This window comes from Camarhynchus parvulus, chromosome 27, assembly GCF_901933205.1.
Source record: "Camarhynchus parvulus chromosome 27, STF_HiC, whole genome shotgun sequence".
NCBI lineage: Eukaryota > Metazoa > Chordata > Aves > Passeriformes > Thraupidae > Camarhynchus > Camarhynchus parvulus.
In genome coordinates this window covers 5,650,790-5,672,788 of record NC_044597.1, presented here as the reverse complement: position 1 = coordinate 5,672,788, position 21,999 = coordinate 5,650,790, and the positions used below count along the sequence as shown (strand labels likewise).

The following is a 21,999-nucleotide window of genomic DNA, read 5'->3' as shown; positions in this document are numbered from 1 at the left end:
ACCAGCGGGGCACTGCCACCAGCAGGGCACTGCCACCACCGGGGCACTGCCACCGCGGGGGTGCTGTCACCAGCAGGGCACTGCCACCACCGGGCACTGCCACCACCGGGCACTGCCACCAGCGGGGCACTGCCACCAGCAGGGCACTGCCACCACCGGGCACTGCCACCACCGGGACACTGCCACCACTGGGACACTGCCACCAGGGGGCACTGCCACCACCGGGGCACTGCCACCAGCGGGGCACTGCCACCACCGGGACACTGCCACCACTAGGACACTGCCACCACCGGGGCACTGCCACGGGGCACTGCCACCACTGGGACACTGCCACCAGCGGGGCACTGCCACCAGCGGGGCACTGTCACCCCCACAGCATCCCAAAGGTTCCCAGGACGGTGGTTGGGTGGTGACACCACAAATTTAGGGGATTGCGAGGGAAATGTCCTCTCTTTTCCCAGGATGCCAGGTGGATTTTGGGAATACGAGCACGGAATTGGAGGAATTTTGGAGATATGACTGAGGAACATGAGGAATTTTGGGAACATGAGGATGGAAAAGGCTCATTCCCGATCCAGCATTGCAGGCAGGACCCCAGAGGAGCGGGGCTGGGGGCTGACCCCGCAGATTTAGGGGATTGGGAAGGGAATATTCCTGCAGGGTTCCAGGAGGATTTGGTGTTGGAAAAGGCGAATTCCCGGGATGGGCTGCGAGGGCCGGAGCGTGACTGGGAGCGGTAAAAACGGGAGCGGGGGCGCGGGGCCGGGCCCGGCGGGGACACGGAGCCGCTGCCGAGGGACAGATGGCGGTGGGAGGGATCCGTGAGGAGCTGCGGCAAAAATCCCAGCGAGAACAGCTCGGGAGAGGATCGGGATTGGCTCGGGAAACTCCTCCCGGGAGAGGGAGGGTGAGGAGGGAGAGGAGGGCTGAGCCTGGGCACCAGAAATCCTCTCCTGGTTGTGGGTTTGGGATGGGATGGACAGCACTGCAGCCCTGAATTCCCGGGAATCCCAGTTGATGGCTCTCAGTGGCACTGGTCGCGCTGGGAATGTCCCAGCGCTGTTCGAGTGGCACTTCCCTGCCCTGTGTGCACCCCAAAAAAAACCAAAACGCCCCAAATCTGCTCCTTGGCAGCGTTTGGCAGCCCTGGTTTTGGGATTCCCGCCCAGTGCTGCCTCCACAGGGACGGAATCCCGCTGGATCCAGGGAGAGATCCGGGATCAGCCCCGGGACAGCCCAAAGCCGGGGAGGGGATCCGCCCCAGGGATGAGGGGTGGGCGTGTGGGATGGGTCCCTGGGATAGGGGATGGATCCGTGGGGTGCGGGATGCGGGATGGGTCCGTGGGATGGATCCATGGGGTGGGGGATGGCCCCATAAGACGGCCCCTGGCACCACGAGGCCCCAGATTCCCCGGTGGCACCTCCAGGAGAGCAGGATTTGGGGTTGATGAGGGGTTTTTAATGCCAGGGGGTGGAATTTTATCTCCACACCAAGACAGGGGCAGCGCTGGGAGGTCGTGGGGTGGCACTGGGAGGTTGTGGGGTGGCACTGGGAGGTTGTGGGGTGGCACTGGGAGGTCGTGGGGGGGCACTGGGAGGTCGTGGGGTGGCACTGGGAGATTGTGGGGTGGCACTGGGAGGTTGTGGGGTGGCACTGGGAGGTTGTGGGGCGGCACTGGGAGGTCGTGGGGTGGCACTGGGAGGTTGTGGGGCGGCACTGGGAGGTTGTGGGGTGGCACTGGGAGGTTGTGGGGTGGCACTGGGAGGTTGTGGGGTGGCACTGGGAGGTTGTGGGGTGGCACTGGGAGGTTGTGGGGTCACCCAGGATCACAGGAGGAGCTGCCCGTGCCCATCCCAGGGCAGGGACACGGGGACACGTTGCAGCGGGTGCTGTCCCCGTGCCAGCCCCATGCCCCCCCGCCGTGTCCCCCCCGTGTCCCCCCCGGTCCCCCCCGGCTGGCCGTGGCTCCATGGGGATGCGCTGGGCCGGAAAAGGCCCCGGTCCCTGCACGATCCCGTAATGGAGCCCCGGGGGCGGCTCTGCCGTTAATGCAGCCATGGGGGCGGGGGGGCTCCGGGGGGACTCCTGACCCTGTCCCGACCTCGCCCCTCCCCCCCGCTCCTCTGTGAGCCTCCCCACCCCCCTCGACACCCCCTGAGCCCCCCTGAACCCCCAGGGTCGGGTCCCCACTGGGTGGGTGGCACTGGGTGTGTTCCCAAGGCAATGGGCGCTGCCAGGCGGAGCTGAGCCCCCTGTGGCCTGTCCCACCGCGGCGGCATCAGGGGCCGGGTCCCTCATGGCTGTGTCCCCGCCGCGGTGGGTGACAGTGGCTGTGTCCCCACGGTGGTGGCATCAAGGGCCGAGCCCCCCATGGCTGTGTCCCCGCCGCGGTGAGTGGCACTGGGTGACACTGGGTGTGTCCCCATGGTGGTGGGCGCTGCCGGGCAGAGCCCGAGCCCCCCTCAGGGTGTCCCCACGGCGCTCGGTCACCGCTGTCCCGGCTGGCCCCCGCTGTCCCCGGTGCACCGTTGCCAGGACCCGCGGGCAGCCGGCCCAGCCCTGTCCCCGCGCCAGCCGCGCGCTGCCCCTCCCACCTGCCCAGGTGCGCTCACACCATAAATCCGTCCTCTTTTCCCCCAAAAAGCCACCCCTCCCTCACTGGGGACATGCCCAAGCGCTGTCCCAGGTGACCCCACCATCTACGTCCCCTTCCCCCCCTCACCCCCGCGGCGACCCCAAACCTCCGGGGACGGCTCCTCCCTCGCTCCCTCCCTCCCTCGCCCCCTCCCTCCCCGTGCGCGCTCCCGCGGGTCCCCGCTGTCACCCGGCGACAGCGACAGCGACGCGCGCGTGCCAGCGCTGCCGGCAAATCAGAGGAGAAAGGGAAAAAACCAAAAACAGCAACACCAGGAAAAAAAACCTTTAAGAGGGAGAGAGAGGCCTTTAAGAGGCAGCGCGGGGCCGGGGGCAGCCGTGCCCCCCTCCCCGCGCGGATCCATCATGAGCTAATGTGTTTTTGCCGTTCGTTCGTTCGCTCCCTTTTGTACCTCGCGGGGCCGCGCGCTCTCCCACGCGCAGCCGGGCACGCTCCCGGCGCGCTCCCCGCGCCCACTCCCCGCCGCCGCCGCCGCCGCTCCTGCCGAGCTCGGCCGGGCCTGAAGCCCCTTCTCCCCGCAGGAAAGGAGAGGAGGAAAAATAAAAATAGAGGAAAAGCCACCCCAAAAACCCCAAAAGCGCAGCAGCAGCCTCGGCGAGCAGCAATGGGGAATACACCCTCTCAAGGCATGTCACTCTCACTATGTGCATCCATTCTTAAGTAGCAGGTATTTTTTTTTTATTTGTGTGGTTTTTTTGCCTCCCTTTCCTCCCTCCTCCCCAGCCCTGCTTTTCTCGGTGATGCCCGGGGTGGGGTGAGGGGGGCACAAAATGCTGCCGGAGTTTTGGTGGCCGCCCAGCTGTGGCGGGGCTGTGGCGCTCCGGAGGGGCGTGTGACAAGCGCCGGGACGCGGTGACCCCCCCGCCCCTCTGGGGACAGCAGGGCCGCGGTTGTGGGGTCGGTGCTGGCGGGGCCGCTTTTTGGGGGGCGATGTTGCCCCACCGGAGATGGGGAGCGCTGCGGGCTCTGGGGGTGCTCGGAGGGGGCGGGTTTGTGCCGATGGCAGCTCCAGCCGCCCTGGTCGGGATTTAACCGGGATGTTTTGGTGGCCGAGCCGTGCTGGGAGAGGCCGGGCTCGGGGTTTGTTCCCAGCTGGGCGTGGAGGGAGCCGCGGGCTCTCCCTCACCTGCTGCGTTCGCTTTTCCTCCTCGCCAGCCCCTGCCGAGACACAAAGGCCAGCGCGAGCCACCGGGTGGCCCCCGGGGCGACATTTTCAGCATCCTCGCAGCACGGGGGGAAAAAAAAATCATTAAAAAATATATAAATAAATAAATCTGGCGCATCCCGGGCTGAGCTGGGGCGTGGGGGGAGGAGGCGCGGAGGGAAACTTAAAATAACTCCGGAGGTGGCCAGCCCTGAGCTCGCGGAGCCTCCGCGGGGTCCGGGCGCCGCCCTGCCCCGCGCCAGCCCCGCGAGGTGACAGCGACACGGGCGGGGGTCCCTTTGTCTGCGCTGGCCGCCGGCAGCTCCGCGCTCGCCCCTCCGCTCTCTTTGTTCTCGCCGTGGCACCGGGGCTGGCGAGTGGCGATGCCGCCGTGCCCGCCCGGCCTGGCACCCTCCCGGCGGGCACCCAACTCCCCGGGAAGTTGGGCTGGGAGCCGGGAGCGCGGCCGGAACGGGCGGCGGGGCCCTCGGGAGCTGCGCCCCTTCCCGGCGCCCCCAGGGGTGACACGGGGGTCACACCTCAGGGGAGGGGTCTCGCACCGGGAGCGGCGTTCAACCCTCCCCGGGGACCCCAAAGTCGGAGCCTGGGTTCCCCAAAGCCCCAGCCCCGCGTTCTGGGGGTGTGGGTGCTCCCCAGTCACCCCTTTTGGGGGTGCAGGCACCATCCCGAGGGTTCAGGTGCTTCCCAGTCCCCATCTTTGGGGTGCAGGTTCTTCCCAATTCCCATCCTGGGGATTCAGGTGCTCCCCAGTCCCCATCTTTGGGGTGCAGGTACCCCCGAACCCCACCTTCTGGGGATGCAGGTGCTCCCCAGCCCCTCTGGATGCCCCACGGATTTCCCAGAGCTGGCAAAAGGGGCGGGGGGGCCCTTCAAGGCCCCTCCTGTCCCCCCCAAACCCACCCGGCGTTCAGGGCAGTGCAGCCCGGGGCTGTTCCAGCCCCAGCGGCGGCTGCTGCCGGCTTTTAATGAGGAATTCATTTCCAACGCGTTAATTATCTCCCACCAGGCTGCCCCCGGCAACGCTCAGCCGCCCCTGGGAAGGGCTCGGAGCCCCCGGCAGGAGCCTCCTCCCCACTGGGAGCTGCTGGGAGGGACTGGGACCCCTCGGGAGGGCATTGAGGAGCCCCCGGCCGCGGCAGGGCGGCCACAGCGGGTTTTGGTGGCTTTGTGCAGAAGGAGCTGCGGGCTTTGTCCCCTCCAGCACGGTGGGATGGGCAGGGACGGATGCCCACCCTTTTTTTTGGAAATGTTTGTTTTTATGGAATGTCCTGGTCACGGTCTGGGGGTGCTGGTGCCCCTCCTGGGACAGGGGAGGGTGGGGACAGCCCTGGCTGGGGACTTGCACTGACTGGGAGCTGTGGGGCACTGGTGGGGCATGGGTGTCGCTGCCAGGCTCAGCTCTGCTCCCCCACTCAGGAAAACGGCGGATTTCCCCCCAAAATGTGGCTTTGCCTTTAGGAAAAGGGGAACAAAGACACCTCCCTGCTGGGCTAGGGGTGAGCCCGGGGCACGAACCCGATCCATGCTGGCTGGACACCCTGGTGAGGGTGGCACCTCTGTCCCCTCACATTGTCCCTTCCCTTCCCTTCCCTTCCCTTCCCTTCCCTTCCCTTCCCTTCCCTTCCCTTCCCTTCCCTTCCCTTCCCTTCCCTTCCCTTCCCTTCCCTTCCCTTCCCTTCCCTTCCCTTCCCTTCCCTTCCCTTCCCTTCCCTTCCCTTCCCTTCCCTTCCCTTCCCCTCTCCAAAATTCCCCCAAAATTCCCCAAAATTCCCCAAAATTCCCCCATTCCCACCCTTCCCATGGCAGCGGGGTGCCCTTGGCTCCGGAGTGTCACCCGCGGTCCCCAGGGGCCACCTCGGCGGGGCAGAGCCATCAGGGCAGGGTTTAATTAGAGCCATCGATTGTCGCCATCGATCCCCCATGCCCTGGGGACAGCGGCGACACGTGGCAGCCGCGTCCCATGGCAGCGAGGGCCCGGGGCTGGCGGGGAGGGGACAGGGCCGGGGTGGCGTGTCCCTGTCCCGTCCCTGTGACAGGATGTGGGAGTGATCCTGGGAAGGGGCGGGAGCTCCTGAGGGAGTGGGAATGTTGGTCCTGGAGGAAAGGGGGATCAGGAGGGGCCTTCTGAGGTCCCTGACGGGAGGCGACAGCCAGAGGGGCTGGGCTGTGATCCCAAGGGACGGGAGGAGAGGGAATGGCCACAGCTGGGATGAAAGGATCCTGAATGGTTGGGATGAGAGGATCCTCCAGGTCCTTGCAGCGCTAATCATTCCGTGACCCCATGAAATTCCATAATCCCATGATATTCCACGATCCCACAAAACTCGAGCTCCCCAGGATGAAGAGCTGAGGCCCTTTCCCCAGACTCTGTGGGATTCTCCCATTCCAAACCCCCAAACCGGGGCTCTGGCCCTCGCCAGCCAGCACCCCCATTCCTCCCAGGCTTTGGGGACATCCCAAATCTGTCCCCAGGAGGATTCTCAGCTCTCTGAGAGCCCTCCCTTCCCCTCCCTTCCCCTCCCTCCCCTCCCTCCCCGTGCCAGCTGCAGGTGCCGTGGGACTCGAGGGCTCTTCAGGCTGAGCCCTCCCTGATCACAGCTCGGGGACAATGAAACTTTGCTGTCAGCTGGTTTTATTTTATTTTTATTTTATCCCTCCCCCCGCTCGCTTTCCACTTTCAGAATCCGTGCAAATGATGGGGTTTGGGTTTTTTCTCAATTTTTTAAAGAGTTGTTTTTTTTTTTTTGGAGATTCATCGCCAGCAGATGATGGAGAGGGTGGGAGGAAAAGGAAGGGAAGGGAAAGGAGGGGGACAAAAACACTTCGGAGTTGTTTGTGTTGTTCTCTCGCTGCTGAAATGTTCTGATTGCGGAGGCAGAGGAGGAGTTCAGTGATCCGGGAACAGCAAAAAGCTGGGAAATGTGGGAGCTGAATCCCACCCCAAACTGGGAACTGTGGGAGCTGAATCCCAGCCCCAGACTGGGAACTGTGGGAGCTGAATCCCAGTCCCAAACTGGGAACTGTGGGAGCTGAATCCCAGTCCCAAACTGGGAACTGTGGGAGCTGAATCCCACCCCAAACTGGGAACTGTGGGAGCTGAATCCCAGTCCCAAACTGGGAACTGTGGGAGCTGAATCCCAGCCCCAGACTGGGAACTGTGGGAGCTGAATCCCAGCCCCAAACTGGGAACTGTGGGAGCTCAATCCCAGTCCCAAACTGGGAACTGTGGGAGCTGAATCCCACCCCAAACTGGGAACTGTGGGAGCTGAATCCCACCCCAAACTGGGAACTGTGGGAGCTGAATTCCTGCAAGCTGGTCCTGTCAGGGTGCGGCGCTGTCCCCAGGTCCTGTCAGGGTGCGGCGCTGTCCCCAGGTCCTGTCAGGGTGTAGCACTATCCCCAGGTCCTGTCAGGGTGTAGCGCTGTCCCCAGGTCCTGTCAGGGTGCGGCGCTGTCCCCAGGTCCTGTCAGGGTGTAGCACTATCCCAGGTCCTGTCAGGGTGTAGCGCTGTCCCCAGGTCCTGTCAGGGTGTAGCACTATCCCCAGGTCCTGTCAGGGTGCGGCGCTGTCCCCAGGTCCTGTCAGGGTGCGGCGCTGTCCCCAGGTCCTGTCAGGGCGCGGCGCTTTCCCCTCCTTCCCCCGCTCCTGCTCCGTCCCTCCCTCCCTCCCCCCGTCCCTTCCCGCAGTGCCGGCCATCGAATCCAGGAGCACTCGGGGATTTTCAGCCCTTCCCGAGCCGCGAGAGCCTCCGAAGGACTCTCAAGGACACCGCCATGGAGCCTTCCCTGCCCTCCTCCTCCTCCTGTTCTTCCCCTGCCAAGCCCCGCTCCTTCCCCCGGGAATCTCCCAAATCCATCCCCGCCTCCCTTTTGTGCCCCCAGGTGACACAGCCCCCTCCCCACCCCCGAGGGTCTCAGGTGGGCTCTGGGCTCCTCCTCCTCTCCAAATCCCATAAAATTCCCTGCAGAATACTGGGAATCAGTGCTCACAGGGAGCTCGGGCAGGATGGATTCCCCATGGGGTCACATTCCTGGAATTTGAGGGAATTTCTGGCTGCCCCATCCCTGGAAAAAATAACTCAGGAGAGTGAAAATTGGGAGCTTTTCCCAGCTTTTATCTCCCTTCCATCCAAACTTTGGGAAACCTGGGTGTTCCCAGGGCAGGTCCGAGCCCCGAGGTCATGCAGGCGAGGCCGAGATCAAAGCTTGGGAATTCCCAGGCTTTGGAATTCCAGCTGGGAATTCATTATTCCAGTCAGGAATTCATTATTCCAGCTGGAAATTCAGGATCCCAGCTGGGAATTCACGATCCCAGTTGGGAATTCACGATCCCAGTTGAGAATTCCCGATCCCAGCTGGGAACCCAAGCTGAGAGCACCCCCGACCTTCCCCTTCCCTCCAAAATCCCGAGGAGAGGATTGGAGAGCTCCATTCTCCCTGGAAAACCAAAGGAGCCACCTTTGGCCTCCTCCTTTCTCTTTTCCCCCTAAAATTCCCAAATTTTCACCTCTCAGGTGTCACAAGGGAGAGGAAGGAGATTCCCACAGGCTTTCCTGGCAGGTTGCAAAATGCGGCATAAATAATTCATCCCCTCCTCAATTATCAAAACAAAGGAACGAAGCAAATTTCCGAAGGATTTTCCACTCACATTCCATGGTTTTTATTGGTTTTTTGTTTCCCTGTTTTTCTCATGCCTCGGAGATGATTTCCTCACAGCGGCCGTGAAATTCCTTCCCAGATTTAGGATCCGTCGCTAGGAGCCTCCAAAATCCCCCCAAAACCGCCCCAAAAATCCAGGGGAAATAGGGATAAAAGGGCTTGGTCGGGTTTTTATCCTCTGGGGGGGGTTGGGGTGTAGGAAATGTCGTGGATCCCTTTCCCACCCTATTCCTGGCAGAAAAAGGGATTTTTGTGGAGTCTGTGTCCCCTCTCGCCCTGTCCTGGTCACCCCTTTCCTGCCACTCTTTTATTTCGGGTTTTTTCTCTGTGTTTCGCTTGTTCTGATTAATTTATTTCTTTCCCCCTATCTGAATTCCCGGAAAAAAAAAAAAAAAAAAAACCAAACAACAACAACAATAATAAAAAATTCCCAGCTGGAATTTCCCAAATTCATGAATCTCCTCCTTTGCTGTCCCTACCCAGGGCTCCATGGAATTGCGGGCGGGAAGAAGCCAGGACTGTGTTCCCTTTGTTTAAAGTCTCCAGGTCAGTACCGGGGGCCAACAGCGTCCTCCCCTTTTCCCTGGATTTCCCACAATTCCATGATTTTCACTCTTTCCCTGCCCCTCTCCCCAGAGCCGGGCCCGTGGTGGGTGAGGGCAGCACCCAGAGCCCAAATTTTGGGATGTTTGAAAGGGTCCCATCCATTTTTTGCGATGTTTTAGAGGGTCGTGCCCAGATTTTGGGATGTTTGTAGGAGTCTCCTGCCTGGATTTTGGTTGGCATCCATGGTCGAGGTGTCGCTTCCCAAACTTTTGGCGGAGGACAGGATGGACTTGTGGAGTTTTGTGGTCCTGGAGGAACCTTGGTGATCATGGAGAGATTTTGGGTGTTGCTAAAAGGATTCCTGGTGCTCCTGGAGGGATCCTGGTGATCCTAAAAGGATCCTTGGTGCTCTGCCTTTTTTCATTATTTTTGTGATTATTTTTGTGATTATTTTTGGGATTATTTTCGGGATTCAGTGGTGATCGGTTTTTGGGATTCGGTGGCTACTTTTTTTTGGGATTCAACAGTGATTTATTTTGGAATTCAGTGGTGCTACTTCTTTGGGATTCAACTGTAATTTTTGGGGGGATTCAATCGTGATTTTTGGGGGGATTGAGTGATGATGGTCTTTGGGATTCAATGGTGATGTTTTCTTGGAATTCGGTGCCAATGGTTCCTTGAGATTCAGTGGTGACTTTTTTGGGACTCAGTGGTGATTCTTTGGGATTCAGTGGTGATGGTTTTTTGGGATTCAGCAATGATTTTTGGGATTCAGTGGCAATGCATTTGTGGGACTCAGTGGCGGTCCTTAGGGATCCAGTGGTTGAATGGACCACGCAGCTCCTGGAGGTGTCAAACCCAGCACAAGGAAGCACGGTAGAGAATTTGTAGGATCTGTGGGATTTGGGGAATCTTTTCCAACCAGGAAATCCCCTCCCGACCCCTCTTCCCCCACAAACCCTTGGTGACACCTCCCGAGTCACAAGCGCCAGGGTGACATCCCAAAGGACGTTGATGTGGGATCAGGAGCGAGAATTATGGAAAAAAACACATTTTCCCGACCCTTTGGAACATTTTCCCTGCCTCCCGTCTGCTTTTCCGCCTCTGTCTGGGGGGATGAAAGCGCCGCCGCGTCCTGGCGGAGGTGACAGCGCCAGCGAGGCCACCGCTAATGGGGACATTAATGAGTTTTGTCTCCCGGCCCCAAAGCGCCTCCTGACCCTTCCCGAGGGTTGTGAACACCTGGAGGAAACCGGCGCCGCTTTCATCTGGCCCGGAAAAACCCTGGAGCGGCCAGGGAGGGGTGGAGGTGGCTTTTGTCCCCAAACGTCCCCGGGTTTTGTCACCAAAGTCCTGCTGAAGGTGACAGGAGGCAGCTGGGATGGGATGAGCCGGGAATTCTGTGTGGGAATGGTGGGAATGCTCGTGGCTTCCCAGGGGAAGGGGCGGTGGCCACAGCTGTCCCAGAGCAGGGGACAGGGACCCGTGGGACAGAGGAAAGTGTCCCCATCCCGTAGAGACAGGTTGTCCCCATCCCAGTGGGACGGGGAAGGGATTGTCCCCATCCCACTGGGAGAAAGGAAAATATTGTCCCCAACCCCGTGGGACAGAGCAAGTGTGTCCCCAACCCCGTGGGACAGGGAAATGTCCCCATCCCCCAGTCCCCACTGCCCTCTCCTGTTCCGGGCCACCGTTTGCCTTTTAATTACAATTATCCAATTATTGCTCCTCCCCCATGGGCTTCTTCCTCCCCCACTTGTAAAACTGGGGCACAACCAGTGGCACCTTCATCCTCCTCATCCTCCTCATCTTCATCCACCTTGTCTTCATGCTCCTTCTCCTCATCCTCCTCATTCTCATCCTCCTCATCCTGTGCATTCTCCTCATCCTCCCCATTCTCATCCTCCTCATCCTGTGCATTCTCCTCATCCTCCCCCTTATCCTCACCATCTTCATCCTCCTTCTGCTCATTCTTCTCTTCCTCCTCCTTCTCCCCATCCTCCTCACCCTCCTCCTCCTCCCTGGAGCTGTCTGAGCTCCCCGTTCCCTCGCTGGCTGCTGGCCCCGGTTGCCACCTGGCCAGCCTCGCTGCAGAAGCTCCAGACGCTTCCCCCTGGGAATTCCGGGGTGCATCCACAGGTGATCCACCCCAGGAGAAGCTCGGGGTGCAGTGAAATTAATTCCCCGGTAAAAATTCCCTGGTGGAAACAATTCCCGGTGGAAATTCCCCGGGATCCGCGGCCTGGAGCCGCTTTTCCATCCCGGAGAGCGGGCTGGGGCCGGCGCTCGCCCTGAGGGATGAGCAGGTGTCCGGGGGCCGGGGCAGCGCCGAGAGATCCCCAAAATAGAGCCGGGAGCGGGGGGAGAGGATGCGGCCCCGGCTCCCCGCGGCTGCTCCTGCCAGAGCCGCCTGACGGCTGCAGCGTCGTCAGAGCTGTACCTATAATTACTGCACCTATAATTACCGTCTGATGTGCCGCAATTAGAGCCCCCGCCGGCAGAGGAGTTGGAGCAGACAGGAGCGGCCTTGGCTGCCTGAGAGGGCTTCCAGCCCTTACTGGAGCCTTCCAGCCATTCCCAGTTCCTTCCATCCTCTCCTGGAGCCTTCCAGCTCCTCCCGGAGCCTTCCAGCTGTTCCCGGTTCCTTCCATCCCTTCCCGGTTCCTTCCAGCCCTTCCCGGTCTCTTCCATCCCTTCCCGATGCTCTCCAGCCCCTCCTGGTGCCTCTTTCCAGTTCCTTCCGGCATTTCCCGGTCCCTTCCATCCCCTCCCTGTCCTTCCGTCCCTTCCTGGTCCCTTTCATCCCCTCCAGGTGCCTCCACCTCTCCTGCCCTGCCGGGAGATGAATTTTGGGAAAGGTGCAAAACCAAAGGGCTCAGCCCCACGCCCAGGATCTGCGGTGTTGGTGGGGAATGGGACCTTTATGGGCTTTTCTGGGATCTTTCTGGGATCTTTCTGGGATCTTTGCGGGATCAGGGAATGGTTTGGGATGGAAGGACCTTCAATCCCACCAGGCACGGCCGCCTGCCACCATCCCAGCTGCTCCAAGCCCTGTCCAAACTCCTGTTTCACCCCTAAAACCCCAAATCCCCACTCTCAGCAGGGATCCCTCATCCCCAACCACAGGGCTGAGCTTCCCTCCCTCCAAACACCCCAAATTTTATTTTTATCAGTGCAAAATCCTTACACAAAGCCACAGAAATTCCCCAGGAGGGCTGTGAGCATCCCCCAGCTCCCCCATTTCCTTCTTCCCTCTCCTATTTTTCCCCCAATTCCCGTTGCCTCACCCCCATCTGCCCGTGCCCAGTTTAAACCACAACTCCCAGCCCAGTTTAAGCCGCAGCTCCCGGCCCTAGGCGAGGTTTTAAAGCTGTTATCGGAGCCCAGGGCCTGAAATTCACAATAAAACCCAACAAATAGCAATGATTCAGAACCTCTCCGCTGCAAAGAGCCAGACCAGGACCTCAATTAAGCCATTTGCAAATCGTTAATTTAAGAATTGCTCTCGGATGCCTTTAAACCGCTCCCTCCTGCCGCTTCCAAACGGGTAAAGAGCGCAGGGATATAAACGGAGAGGTCGGGAAATGCTGATTTAACGGCTGATTTTGGCACCAGCAGTAGCTCCGGACGTGATTGAAATCCCGGGGCTGCCTTGGGAGGAAGAGCAGAGGTCCCCAGGTGAGGTGGGAGCTGCTGGGGCGTCCCCAGGGGATGGAGCTGGAGATCCAAACCTCACCTGCCTTGAAAAATTCCATTTATTTCCTCTGGATTTAACCATTTCCAAACCCCCAGAGGTGCCGAGGCTTTTCCAGGTATGTTGGGGCTCTCCAGCAGCATCCCTGGAGCGGGATGGTCCCAGGGCTCGGAGTGACCCCCTGGATTTATTCCATCCTGCAGATTGTCCCTGGAAGCAGGGACACCCTGGCAGTGGCACAGCCAGGAGGTTTGAGACCTCTCCTGTGGCATTTTGGGATCTTCCTGCACGAAAAGAGGAGAAAATCTGCGGCTGCTTCATCCCTGGACGCGTCCAAGGCCAGGCTGGAGCAGCCTGGGATGGTGGGAGATGTCCCCAACCATGGCAGGAGGTGAACCTTAGGGTTCCCTCCATCCCAAACCTTCCTGGGATCCTTCCAACGATCCCAAAGCTCCGCGAGGAGAGGATTTGTGCCCCCAGACCCCAGCGCTGCCCCTGCTGAGGCTTTTCCCTCTCCTCTCTCCCCAAATGTGGCCCGGACCCTGCTCCCAGGGCTGCCGCAGCCGCTCCTGGCACTTGTCCCTTCCCCTTCCCCCTCCCACAGGTGGATTTGAGGATATTTTAAGGCAGAACGGGGCGCATCTCCCGATCCTGCGGCCGCTCTGAGCGAAGTGAGCAAAGGAAACGGGGAAAGGTTCTGGAGCAGCGGGGTTTGGGGCCGTGCCAGGGCGCCGGGTGCAGGCGGTGGGCGCCGGGCGCGCCGGGCGCCAGCCGGGCCCCGGAGGTGTTGCTGCATCTCGGGAGGCTGTGCCAGGCTCCGCTCGGCTCCGGGGAACAAATTCTCGCTTCTCCAGGAGGGGCTGGGCTCCGCCACCAGCTGGGGAGCAAAACCCCAAATGCACGGGCTGATCCAGAGGGTGCTGCGGGAACAGCTTGGGATGAGAGGGCCGTGGGAGGCTGGAGGGGACCCGCGGGTGCCAAAATTCCCTCGGCCCCACCTGGCACCGCTTGGCAGCTCCCGCCTGGGAGCGGCGCCGGGCGCTGCCAGCGCCGAGGGCGATGCCAGGCTCGGCAGATGTTGCCCGCGGATCCGAGCAGGCTGAGCCATCCCTGCCACACCTCCGGCTGCTTCTGCTCGGGCTTTGAGGAGTTTTTGGTGTGATTTGAGAACTCAGCAGCCGTCACTTGGCTGGGTTTGATCAGGAGCTGCATTTCCGGGCCCTTCAGCTGTGAAAGGCTCGGAGCTGCGCGGTGCCAAGAGGTCTTTAAGGGTTTTTTCACTGCTTAACTCGGTTTCCTCCCAATCCGATGCCTCACCGGCACTCGCAGCCTCCTTTCCGAGTGAAAAAGGTTTTTCTGTCCGCCTGAAGAGGGGTTTTTGCTCATTCGAGACCCCTCGAGGGTTGGGGTTGTGTCTGGTGTGTCCTGCCTGCGCCGCTGTCACTGTCCCCACAGCCTCCAGCGCTGCCACCCCTGCCTGGGGGCACAGCTCGGCTCCTGGCACGGCTTTTCCTGGAGCAGGGATTGGGGCTGTGGTGCCAGGAGCAGGAATTTGGGGATTTGGGGATTTAGGGAAGTGCTTCCTGACCAGGCTCTGACATGGCACCGCCCAAGGGAATGGGGCACAGCGGTCCCCACCTGGAAACACCATCCAAAAATGGGCACATCCATCCTCACCTGGCACTGCCCCTCTGTCCCTGTGTGCCATCCCCGATCCTCCCCCTCCAGGGCTCTGTTTGTCCCCATCTCTGGTGGCCGTGCTGGTGACACAAAGGCCCCTCTGTGCCACTGTGAGGGCACCGCCTGTGTGAATATTGCTCTATAGACTGGGCAAGGGCACAAAGCCCCGCTGTCTGTGACAGCTCCGGGAGGGGGCCCGCATTCCTGATCTGTGACTGTCCCAGTGTTCCCACCCCAACCCCGATCCGTGACTGTTCCACTGTCCCCATCCCAACCCCGATCCGTGACTGTCCCACTGAGTAAAGCAGCACAGTATCTGAAAAATATAAAATCTAAAACTTAGGGCATCGTGAGGAGCTCCGGGATTCCCCGAGGGATGGGCCGGGAGGAACGGAGCGGAACGGAGCGGGAACGGAGCGGGAACGGAATGAACGGAGCATCCAGCGGCTCCCTAGGAGCTGCTGAGAGCGAAATCGTGTCCTGGAGCGCAGGTGTGAATGCGGATGTCTCACCCCGACGTGTCGGAGCTGCTTTTAGCAGCTTTTCCCCGGGAGTTGCCTCCTGGACACGCCGGAGCTCCAGCGGTGTCACCAGCAGTGGGGTGACACCTTTGTCACCACCCTGCCAGCTCAGGGTTGTGCCGCAGGGAAGTCACCGCCTTGGGAGAGCCCAAAGTGGGGGGAAAAGGGGGGTTGGATTTAAATCCGGGCGTTTCCCTCCTTTCCGCGGGGTTTCAGGGCGCAGGGATTGGTGGCACTTCCCCTGGGGACAGCTGGACCCTGTTGGGGACTGTCCCTGTGCTGGTGCACAGCACCAGGCGCGGGTGATGCTGGCTGGGATTTATCCCGGGATAAACCTGGGTGCTGGAGCTGGCCTCGGCTCCTTCCCCCATCCCATGGCATAGTACATAATGGCATTTATATAATAGCTTCTTTTACAATTTTTATATTTCTGTCTATGTCTTAATAAGAGGAAATGAATCGTAGTCTTGTTTTGTAACCTTGTTTGATTGGAGCTCCAGTCCCCGTGGAATGGGGGACAGTGAGGACAGTGGGTGACAGAGACGTGGCAGCTCATTAACCCCTCATCAGCAGCGCAATCACAATTAAAAGGTCACCGCATCCTCCCAGCCGGGTTTTCAGGGATCAGCGGGAAGGACAATTAATCCTCGTCGCGTTTATCTGCCAGCGTTTTCCCGGGAACATCTCCGCTATTCCCGAGTTCTTCCAGGGACAGGGAGCGCCTTCCCTGGAGCTGCGGGTCCTGAGAAACGTCCTGGCCTTGTCGCTGTCCCTGCTCTGTCCCTGTCCCTGTCCCTGTCCCTGTCCCTGTCCCTGTCCCTGTCCCTGTCCCTGTCCCTGTCCCTGTCCCTGTCCCTGTCCCTGCCCTGCTGCATGTCCTTGGTCATCTCTCCTCGCCATTTGTGCATCCAACCTTTTTGTCCCCTTTATTTTTGGAGCAATTCCCGCCTCTCCTCCAGGCAGGAATCAACCTCACGTGGATAATATTGGATATTAACAGGGAAAGATTCCCTCGGCCCCAAAGTGAGGGAGAGAAGGGGCGGAAATCCCCCGCGGGGCGTGTGGGGTGCGGGAACCGGCCCAGAGCGCTCAGCTGCGAGGAGAAGGAATTTTTTGGGAAGGTTCCTGGTGTCGTGAGTGCCGCCTGTGCCAGCTGTGACTCACGGCTGCGGCTGCTGGGGAGCCTGGAGAGGCTCCAGGAGGAGCTCAGGGCTCTGGAGTTTCTCCCTTCTTGCCCTGGGCCGGGAATCGGGAGCGTTCCTGGCCCTGCCCGGTCCATGCCTCAGTTTCCCCCGTGTCAAAAATCGGGAAAATCCAAGGGGATGTGAGCAATCCTGAATTCCCAGCTCTTCCCACCTGGAGCCATCTGAGCTGCCCAGGAAGGTGTGGAGTCACCGTCCCTGCAGAGGGTTAAAGGTCATGTGGAGGTGACACTTGGGGACACGGTGACACATCAGCGCTGGGGGATGCTTGGAAGGCTTTTCCGGCCTTATTGATCCCAAATTCCAAGATTTTTAATCCTGCGACATCAGCATTTGGACTGAAATACACCTGGGGAGGGGGGTCACAGCCCTGTGGGGTGGGCTGAGGTTGGGTTTGGGGTTCCTTTGGCTGGGGCAACATCTCCCCGGATCCCTGGGGGTGGCACTGAGAGAAAACCCCCCAAAATGTGGGGGCAGGGATGGTTTTATGGGTTTGGAGGGAGCGGGCTGTGCCCCTCAGGTGTTCACCGCTCCTCCTTCCTTCGGGATCATCCCCTCACCCTGGGAATTTTGGGAATGGTCAGTGCTGTCCGTGGAGGTTGCAGTCTGACTCTGCCTGCAGTGACCAGCGCCGTGTCCTGGGGACAAACCCAGAAAACCTCTGGGGACAAACCCAGAAAACCGCTGGGGACAAACCCAGAAAACCTCTGGGGACAAACCCAGAAAACCGCTGGAATTCCTTCCCGAGCTCCCCGGGGGATCAGCTGCGGGCTCACAGCGGGGACATTTTGGGGTGTCGGTGCCCAGGGGTGGGCAGCTTGGCGCCATCAGGGACATCCTGCCTCGCGGGACCCTCGGGGCTGGCTCCTGGGGGTGGTGGCAGCTCGGGCAGAGCCCCGCGGTGTCGCCGGCAGGGACACGGCCAGGGCAGCGCGACAATCCGGGCGCTGATGGCACTGCCCGGCTGCTGGCACTGCCCAGCCCATGTGATGCGTTTGAGGGGGCACGCTGACATTTCCACGGGAAGGAGGGGGGAAAAAAATCCCCGGAGGACCCGCAGGGAGCTCGGAACGGCGGAAAACAGAGCGAGAACCGTCCGCGCCCAGCGGAGCGAGCGGAGGGACAAAACCGGGAACGGGGGAAAGTAGCCAGGGCAGGGCCAGGATGTGAGGGGAAGCGATGGGAGCTGGCGGAGCAGCTGGAGCGGGGAATGCCGGCCCTGAGAGCCCCTCGGTAGCGCGGGGACAGGAGCGGGGAGCGCTCGGCAGCAGCGCGGCCTCGCTGCGGCTCCGCTCTCCGGCGCGGAGGACTCGGTGCTGGGTGTGAGCTGGCGGTGGCGGCGCTGGGTTTGAGGTGACAGTGGCGGCGCTGGATGCGAGGTGACAGCCGCCGCACGCCTGCGAGGTCAGAGCTGCGCGATCAGGTCGGTGCCACCCCCCCCCTCGCTCGGTAACGAGCCCACCCCGCTTTTAATTAGCACCGGCAGCCAGCGCCGCCCGACCCGGCTGCTCGGAGCCGACCCTGCCGGGCCCGGAGCGCGGCTTGAAATGCCAAAATGCTCACCTAGCCGGTGCCCGGCCCGGGTTAAGCAGATGCGATGAGCTGCGTGTGTTTGTCGCGCAGAGCCGCCTGCCGCTGCCCCCGCGATGCTGCCCCGCTGGGCAAAGCAGCCCCCTGGAGCTTCCCCCCGAGCCGCGGCCAGGCTGAGGGAGCCGGGCAGAGCCAGCGAGCCCGGGGACTATCGGCTGCCAGCGCTGCTCGTGGGTATGGACCGGGGGGACGTGGGGATGGGGGGGCGCAGGGTCCGCAGGCTCCGGGGATGAGCTGTGCCCTAGGAGTGATGGATGGGGTGGGTGGGGTGGTACCAGACCCTCACAGGGGGCTCTGGGGTGGCCTGGGAAGGGTCCCAGCCCCTCACAGGGGGCTCTGGAGTGGCCTGGGGTGGCACCAGACCCTCAAAAGGGACTCTGGAGTGGCCTGGGGTGGTTGCAGACCCTCACAGGGGGCTCTGGAGTGGCCTGGGCAATGTCCCAGCCCCTCAGAGCTGGACACTGCCCCGGGAATTATGGATGGTGGTCCCAGCCCCTCACAGATGGGTCCTGCCCCAGGCAGGGACAGAAGGCCCAGCCTGGGGACAGTCCCAGCCCCTCACAGGTGGGCTGGGGATCCCAGTCCCGCACAGGTGGGCTCTCGCCACCCGCTGATGGATGGTGTGGGCTGGGGGACTGGGGACAGTCCCAGCCCCTCACAGGTGGGCACAGATGGCGTGGGCTGTGCCGTGCCCGGCTCTGAAGGGAGAAGGAGGAGGAGGAGGAGGAGGAGGAGGCGCAGGGCTGCAGGCAGCTGCTGCTGCCCTCCTTTTGCTTGACTAAACCCCGCTGCCTGGGCAGCTCTGGCTGCCGCTGGTGGGAGGCGGCGGGCGGGGGGGACGCGGCGGCACCCCCGATGTGCCCGGCAGGGCAGGAAGGGACAGGAGGGGACAGCAGGGGACAGCAGGGTGTGCCCAGCGGGCCGAGGGGCGGCACGGCGCGCTGGCCTTGTCCTCGTGTCACCCGCAGCGTGTCGAGGTGGGATGTGCCACCACCCTGCGAGGGACCGGCTCGGTGTCACCGTGCCCTGCGGCCAGGCGGATGTGTCACATGTCCCCGCAGCGTCCCTGTCCCGTGGCTGCTCGGGCTGACAGTGAATCCTTGCAGGATTTCACCCCGTGTTTTCCATCCCTGAGCACGTTTTCCTGCCTCTCAGAGGCCTCAGCCGAGGCTCTGAGATATTTTTTTCCCAGCTTTTCTGATTTTTAACGAGCTGTGACTAACCGGGCTGGCACGGCAGGCGGTGACCAAGCACCAACGTGCTACCTGTGCGCCCAGAAATAGGGGCTGCTCTCCACACCCCCGCCGGGAGCATTCCTGGCCTCCCCAGCGCCCCCCGGGACACCCACCCAGCCTTTCCCAGCCTCTCCCATGCCTGGCAGTGCCCAGGTGCCAGCAGGAGTCACCCAAAGGGGCAGTGCCACCCAAATCCTGCCTGGAGGGTGCGGGATCGTGGCTCGGTGCTGCGGATGGAGCTGCTGAGCTCCGGGGTGGACTGCAAGCCCATCGTGGGGGTGGCAGAGCCAAGATTTGGGCGAGTTGGATCTCCTGTGCCAAGGATGGGGCTGGCTGTGGGATTGCCGTGGTCCCAAACCCCCTGAGCCAGGAAAAATCCCCTCCCCGAGTGCTCCCTGGTGGAATTGAGCCCTCTGGAGATCCAGCCTTGTGGGGCAAAGGGCGGGAAACACCGTGGGCTGCGCTTGGACCCCTCCCCTCCTGGCTTCCTGTGAGGATTCATCCCTCATGGAGAGGGACTGGGGACACCAAGGGCCCCGTGCCCGGCTCTGGGCCTTGTCCTGGCAGTTGCCGGCAGCCGCAGGCCAGGCTGGAGGGTCACAGTCCCTTCTGCTGCTCCTTCCCGTTCCTCCTGTCATGGAAGTTTGGATGGGATTTGGGGAAGGAATTCCTCCCCGTGAGGGTGGGGAGGGGCTGGGATGGAATTCCCAGAGCAGCTGGGGCTGCCCCTGGATCCCTGGCAGTGTCCCAGGAGCAGCCTGGGGCAGGGCGAGCTGGCTCTGCTTCCCCAACGGAACCGACACGGCTGAGTCACGGCCCCACATCTTCGCCTGCCTCGCATGGAGCCTGCCAGGACCCAAAATCCTGGGAAAATCTTTTCAATTCCGACCATGTTTTCCCCCTGCTCCCACCCGGGCTTTGACCCCCCTCCCCTCTCAGCAGCCAGACCCGTGTCTCTCCCTTCCGTGCCTCAGTTTCCCTGTGCCAAGGGAGGTCCCCGGGCCATTCCCATGGCAGCTGCCAGGTCCCGGCTGTGCCGCGGGGGTGGGGACGAGACCACAAAGCTCCTTCTGTGGGAGCCGCCAGGAGCTGGCCAGCCTCGCCTCGCCTTTATTTTTATCCCGCGTCCCCAGGCTGCTGGCACGACCACAGCCCTGCCAGCCGAGGATGCCACCCTTGCCAGGGCACGCAGGGCTCCGTCCTCCTCCTCCTCGCGGCTCTGCCCCAGGCAGGGATGTTCTCCATGCTCCAGGAATGCCCCGGCTCAGCCTCCAGCCAGCGGCCGGACACGGAGCCAGGGGCAGCAGGAAGATTTTCCCGGCTCTCCCAGCTGGATTTTCTCTTTCCCTCATTCCCGCTGCCCCTCATCTTTCCTTGTCTTTCCAAGGACAGTGGGAAGATTTTCCCGGCTCTCCCAGCTGGATTTTGCCCTTCCCACCCTCTGCCCCTCATTTTCCCTTGGCTTGCTCCTTGCTGCACGGCCCCAAGCGAGCATCCCCGTGTGCCGGCCCTTCCCTTGGCACTGGATCCCCGGGATTTTGGGAGGTGAACTCGTCTCCCGTCTCCATGTGGGCGCGTGGGCGCGATCACACCCGGCGAGGTGGGAAAAAGTGGCGGCTGCTTTTTCCAGGGCCGGCCAGATGGGATTTCTCCCTTCGCTCCGGGTTCTGACAAGTGACATGCAGGATTTATCCGCGGGAAGGAGCCGCCTGGCAGGGCAGTGCCACGGGGCGATGCCAGCTGAGCTCCTCCGAGCTGCAGCCTCCGGGCGAGCTCCGTGTCCCGGAGCAGCTCCGGGGTGGGAATTTGAGGGAGAAGGTGACGCCCGTGGCTGGGAACGGGCACGATCCCAGGATTTCACGCGGAGACTCCGGACTGGCACCGTGAGCGGGCACGGCGCCCCTGCCCAAGCCAAGTGGGATCTGTGGGGTCCCGTCTGGGAAGTTCCCAGTGGAGCCGTGTGTTTGTGGAGCCAGGGGATGTTTGATTTTCCGCCGTTCCACTGGAATTTGGGAGTGAAAGGCGCGGCGGGGAGCCCGCTGAGCCCCGGCAGGGATCCTTGGGAAGGGGGGATGAGGCGGGAGAACAATTGCCGCATCCCGAGGAACATTCCATGGAGGTTTGTCCCCTGCTGGGTGCTCACGGTGCCCTGCGGGTGGCCTTGGCGTCACCTGGCTCTTCCCAGGGGATTTGGTGGCCTCTCCCTGAGCCCGGCAGCGAGGGGAGGCGGGGAATTTTCATCCCGGTCGCCGCCAACTTTCGCTCTTGTGTCGCTGTGAGAGGGACAGGACACCCTCAAGTCCCCTCACTTCCACATTCCTGTCCTGGGATGGATCCTGGGTCCGCCCCGCTCCCGGCACCCCTGCGGCCCCAGGGCTGGAATTCCCTGGGAATTCGCTTTAAGTGGCCAGGTCCGGCCAGGGCTGGCCCTGTCGGGGACATGGCGGTGGCAGGAGAGGCGCCGTGTCCCTGCTCCTGGGAATGGGTTTGCTTGGAGAACTTGAGCATCTGGGCAGCTCCCAACACTTTTTGGGTGTCAGGACGGGTCCTGGAAGGCGCTTGACCATCCCAAAATGAGTGGACACCACGGCGGCCGAGCCAGGGACGGGGACAACAATGACTTGGATGGTGACTCTGAGCCACCTGGTGTGGTGGAATCTCCCTGCCCATGGCACAGCTGGGATCTGGCTGGTTTTGCCACCTCAAACCACTCCATAATTCCCTGATTTCCCACAGGCCCGACTCTGTCAGTGCGCGCATCTCCAGGGCCGGCTCTGCGGCACCGCACGAGTTAAACCGCGCGGCGCAGGAGCTCCCCCCCCTCTCCCCACGCCTCCTCCCATCCCCGGCAGCGCGGCACGGAAGGGGTTAGCACCGGGCAGGGCTCCGGGAGCCGGGCAGGCTCGCTGGGCGCCGGGCAGTGCGGCAGTGCAGCCTCCGGGAGGAAGCGGGAGCATCCCGCTCTTCCGGCCGCGATAATGGCCGGGCGCGGGGGAGCCGCATCGCTCCGAGGGGCTGCCACCCTCCCGGCTGCCTCTCTCCCCAAATGC

General features: G+C 62.0%; 1 protein-coding gene across 1 annotated transcript in view; it reads left to right on the top strand.

The window, feature by feature from the left end:
- Positions 1 to 2,992: 2,992 nt before the first annotated feature.
- Positions 2,993 to 21,999, top strand: part of SRCIN1 (SRC kinase signaling inhibitor 1) — a 56,025-nt gene continuing 37,018 nt past the window's right edge. Inside the window, 1 exon segment of the mRNA XM_030966465.1 lies at positions 2,993 to 3,283. Coding sequence (XP_030822325.1) covers positions 3,010 to 3,283 — 274 coding nt within the window. The 5' untranslated portion in view covers positions 2,993 to 3,009.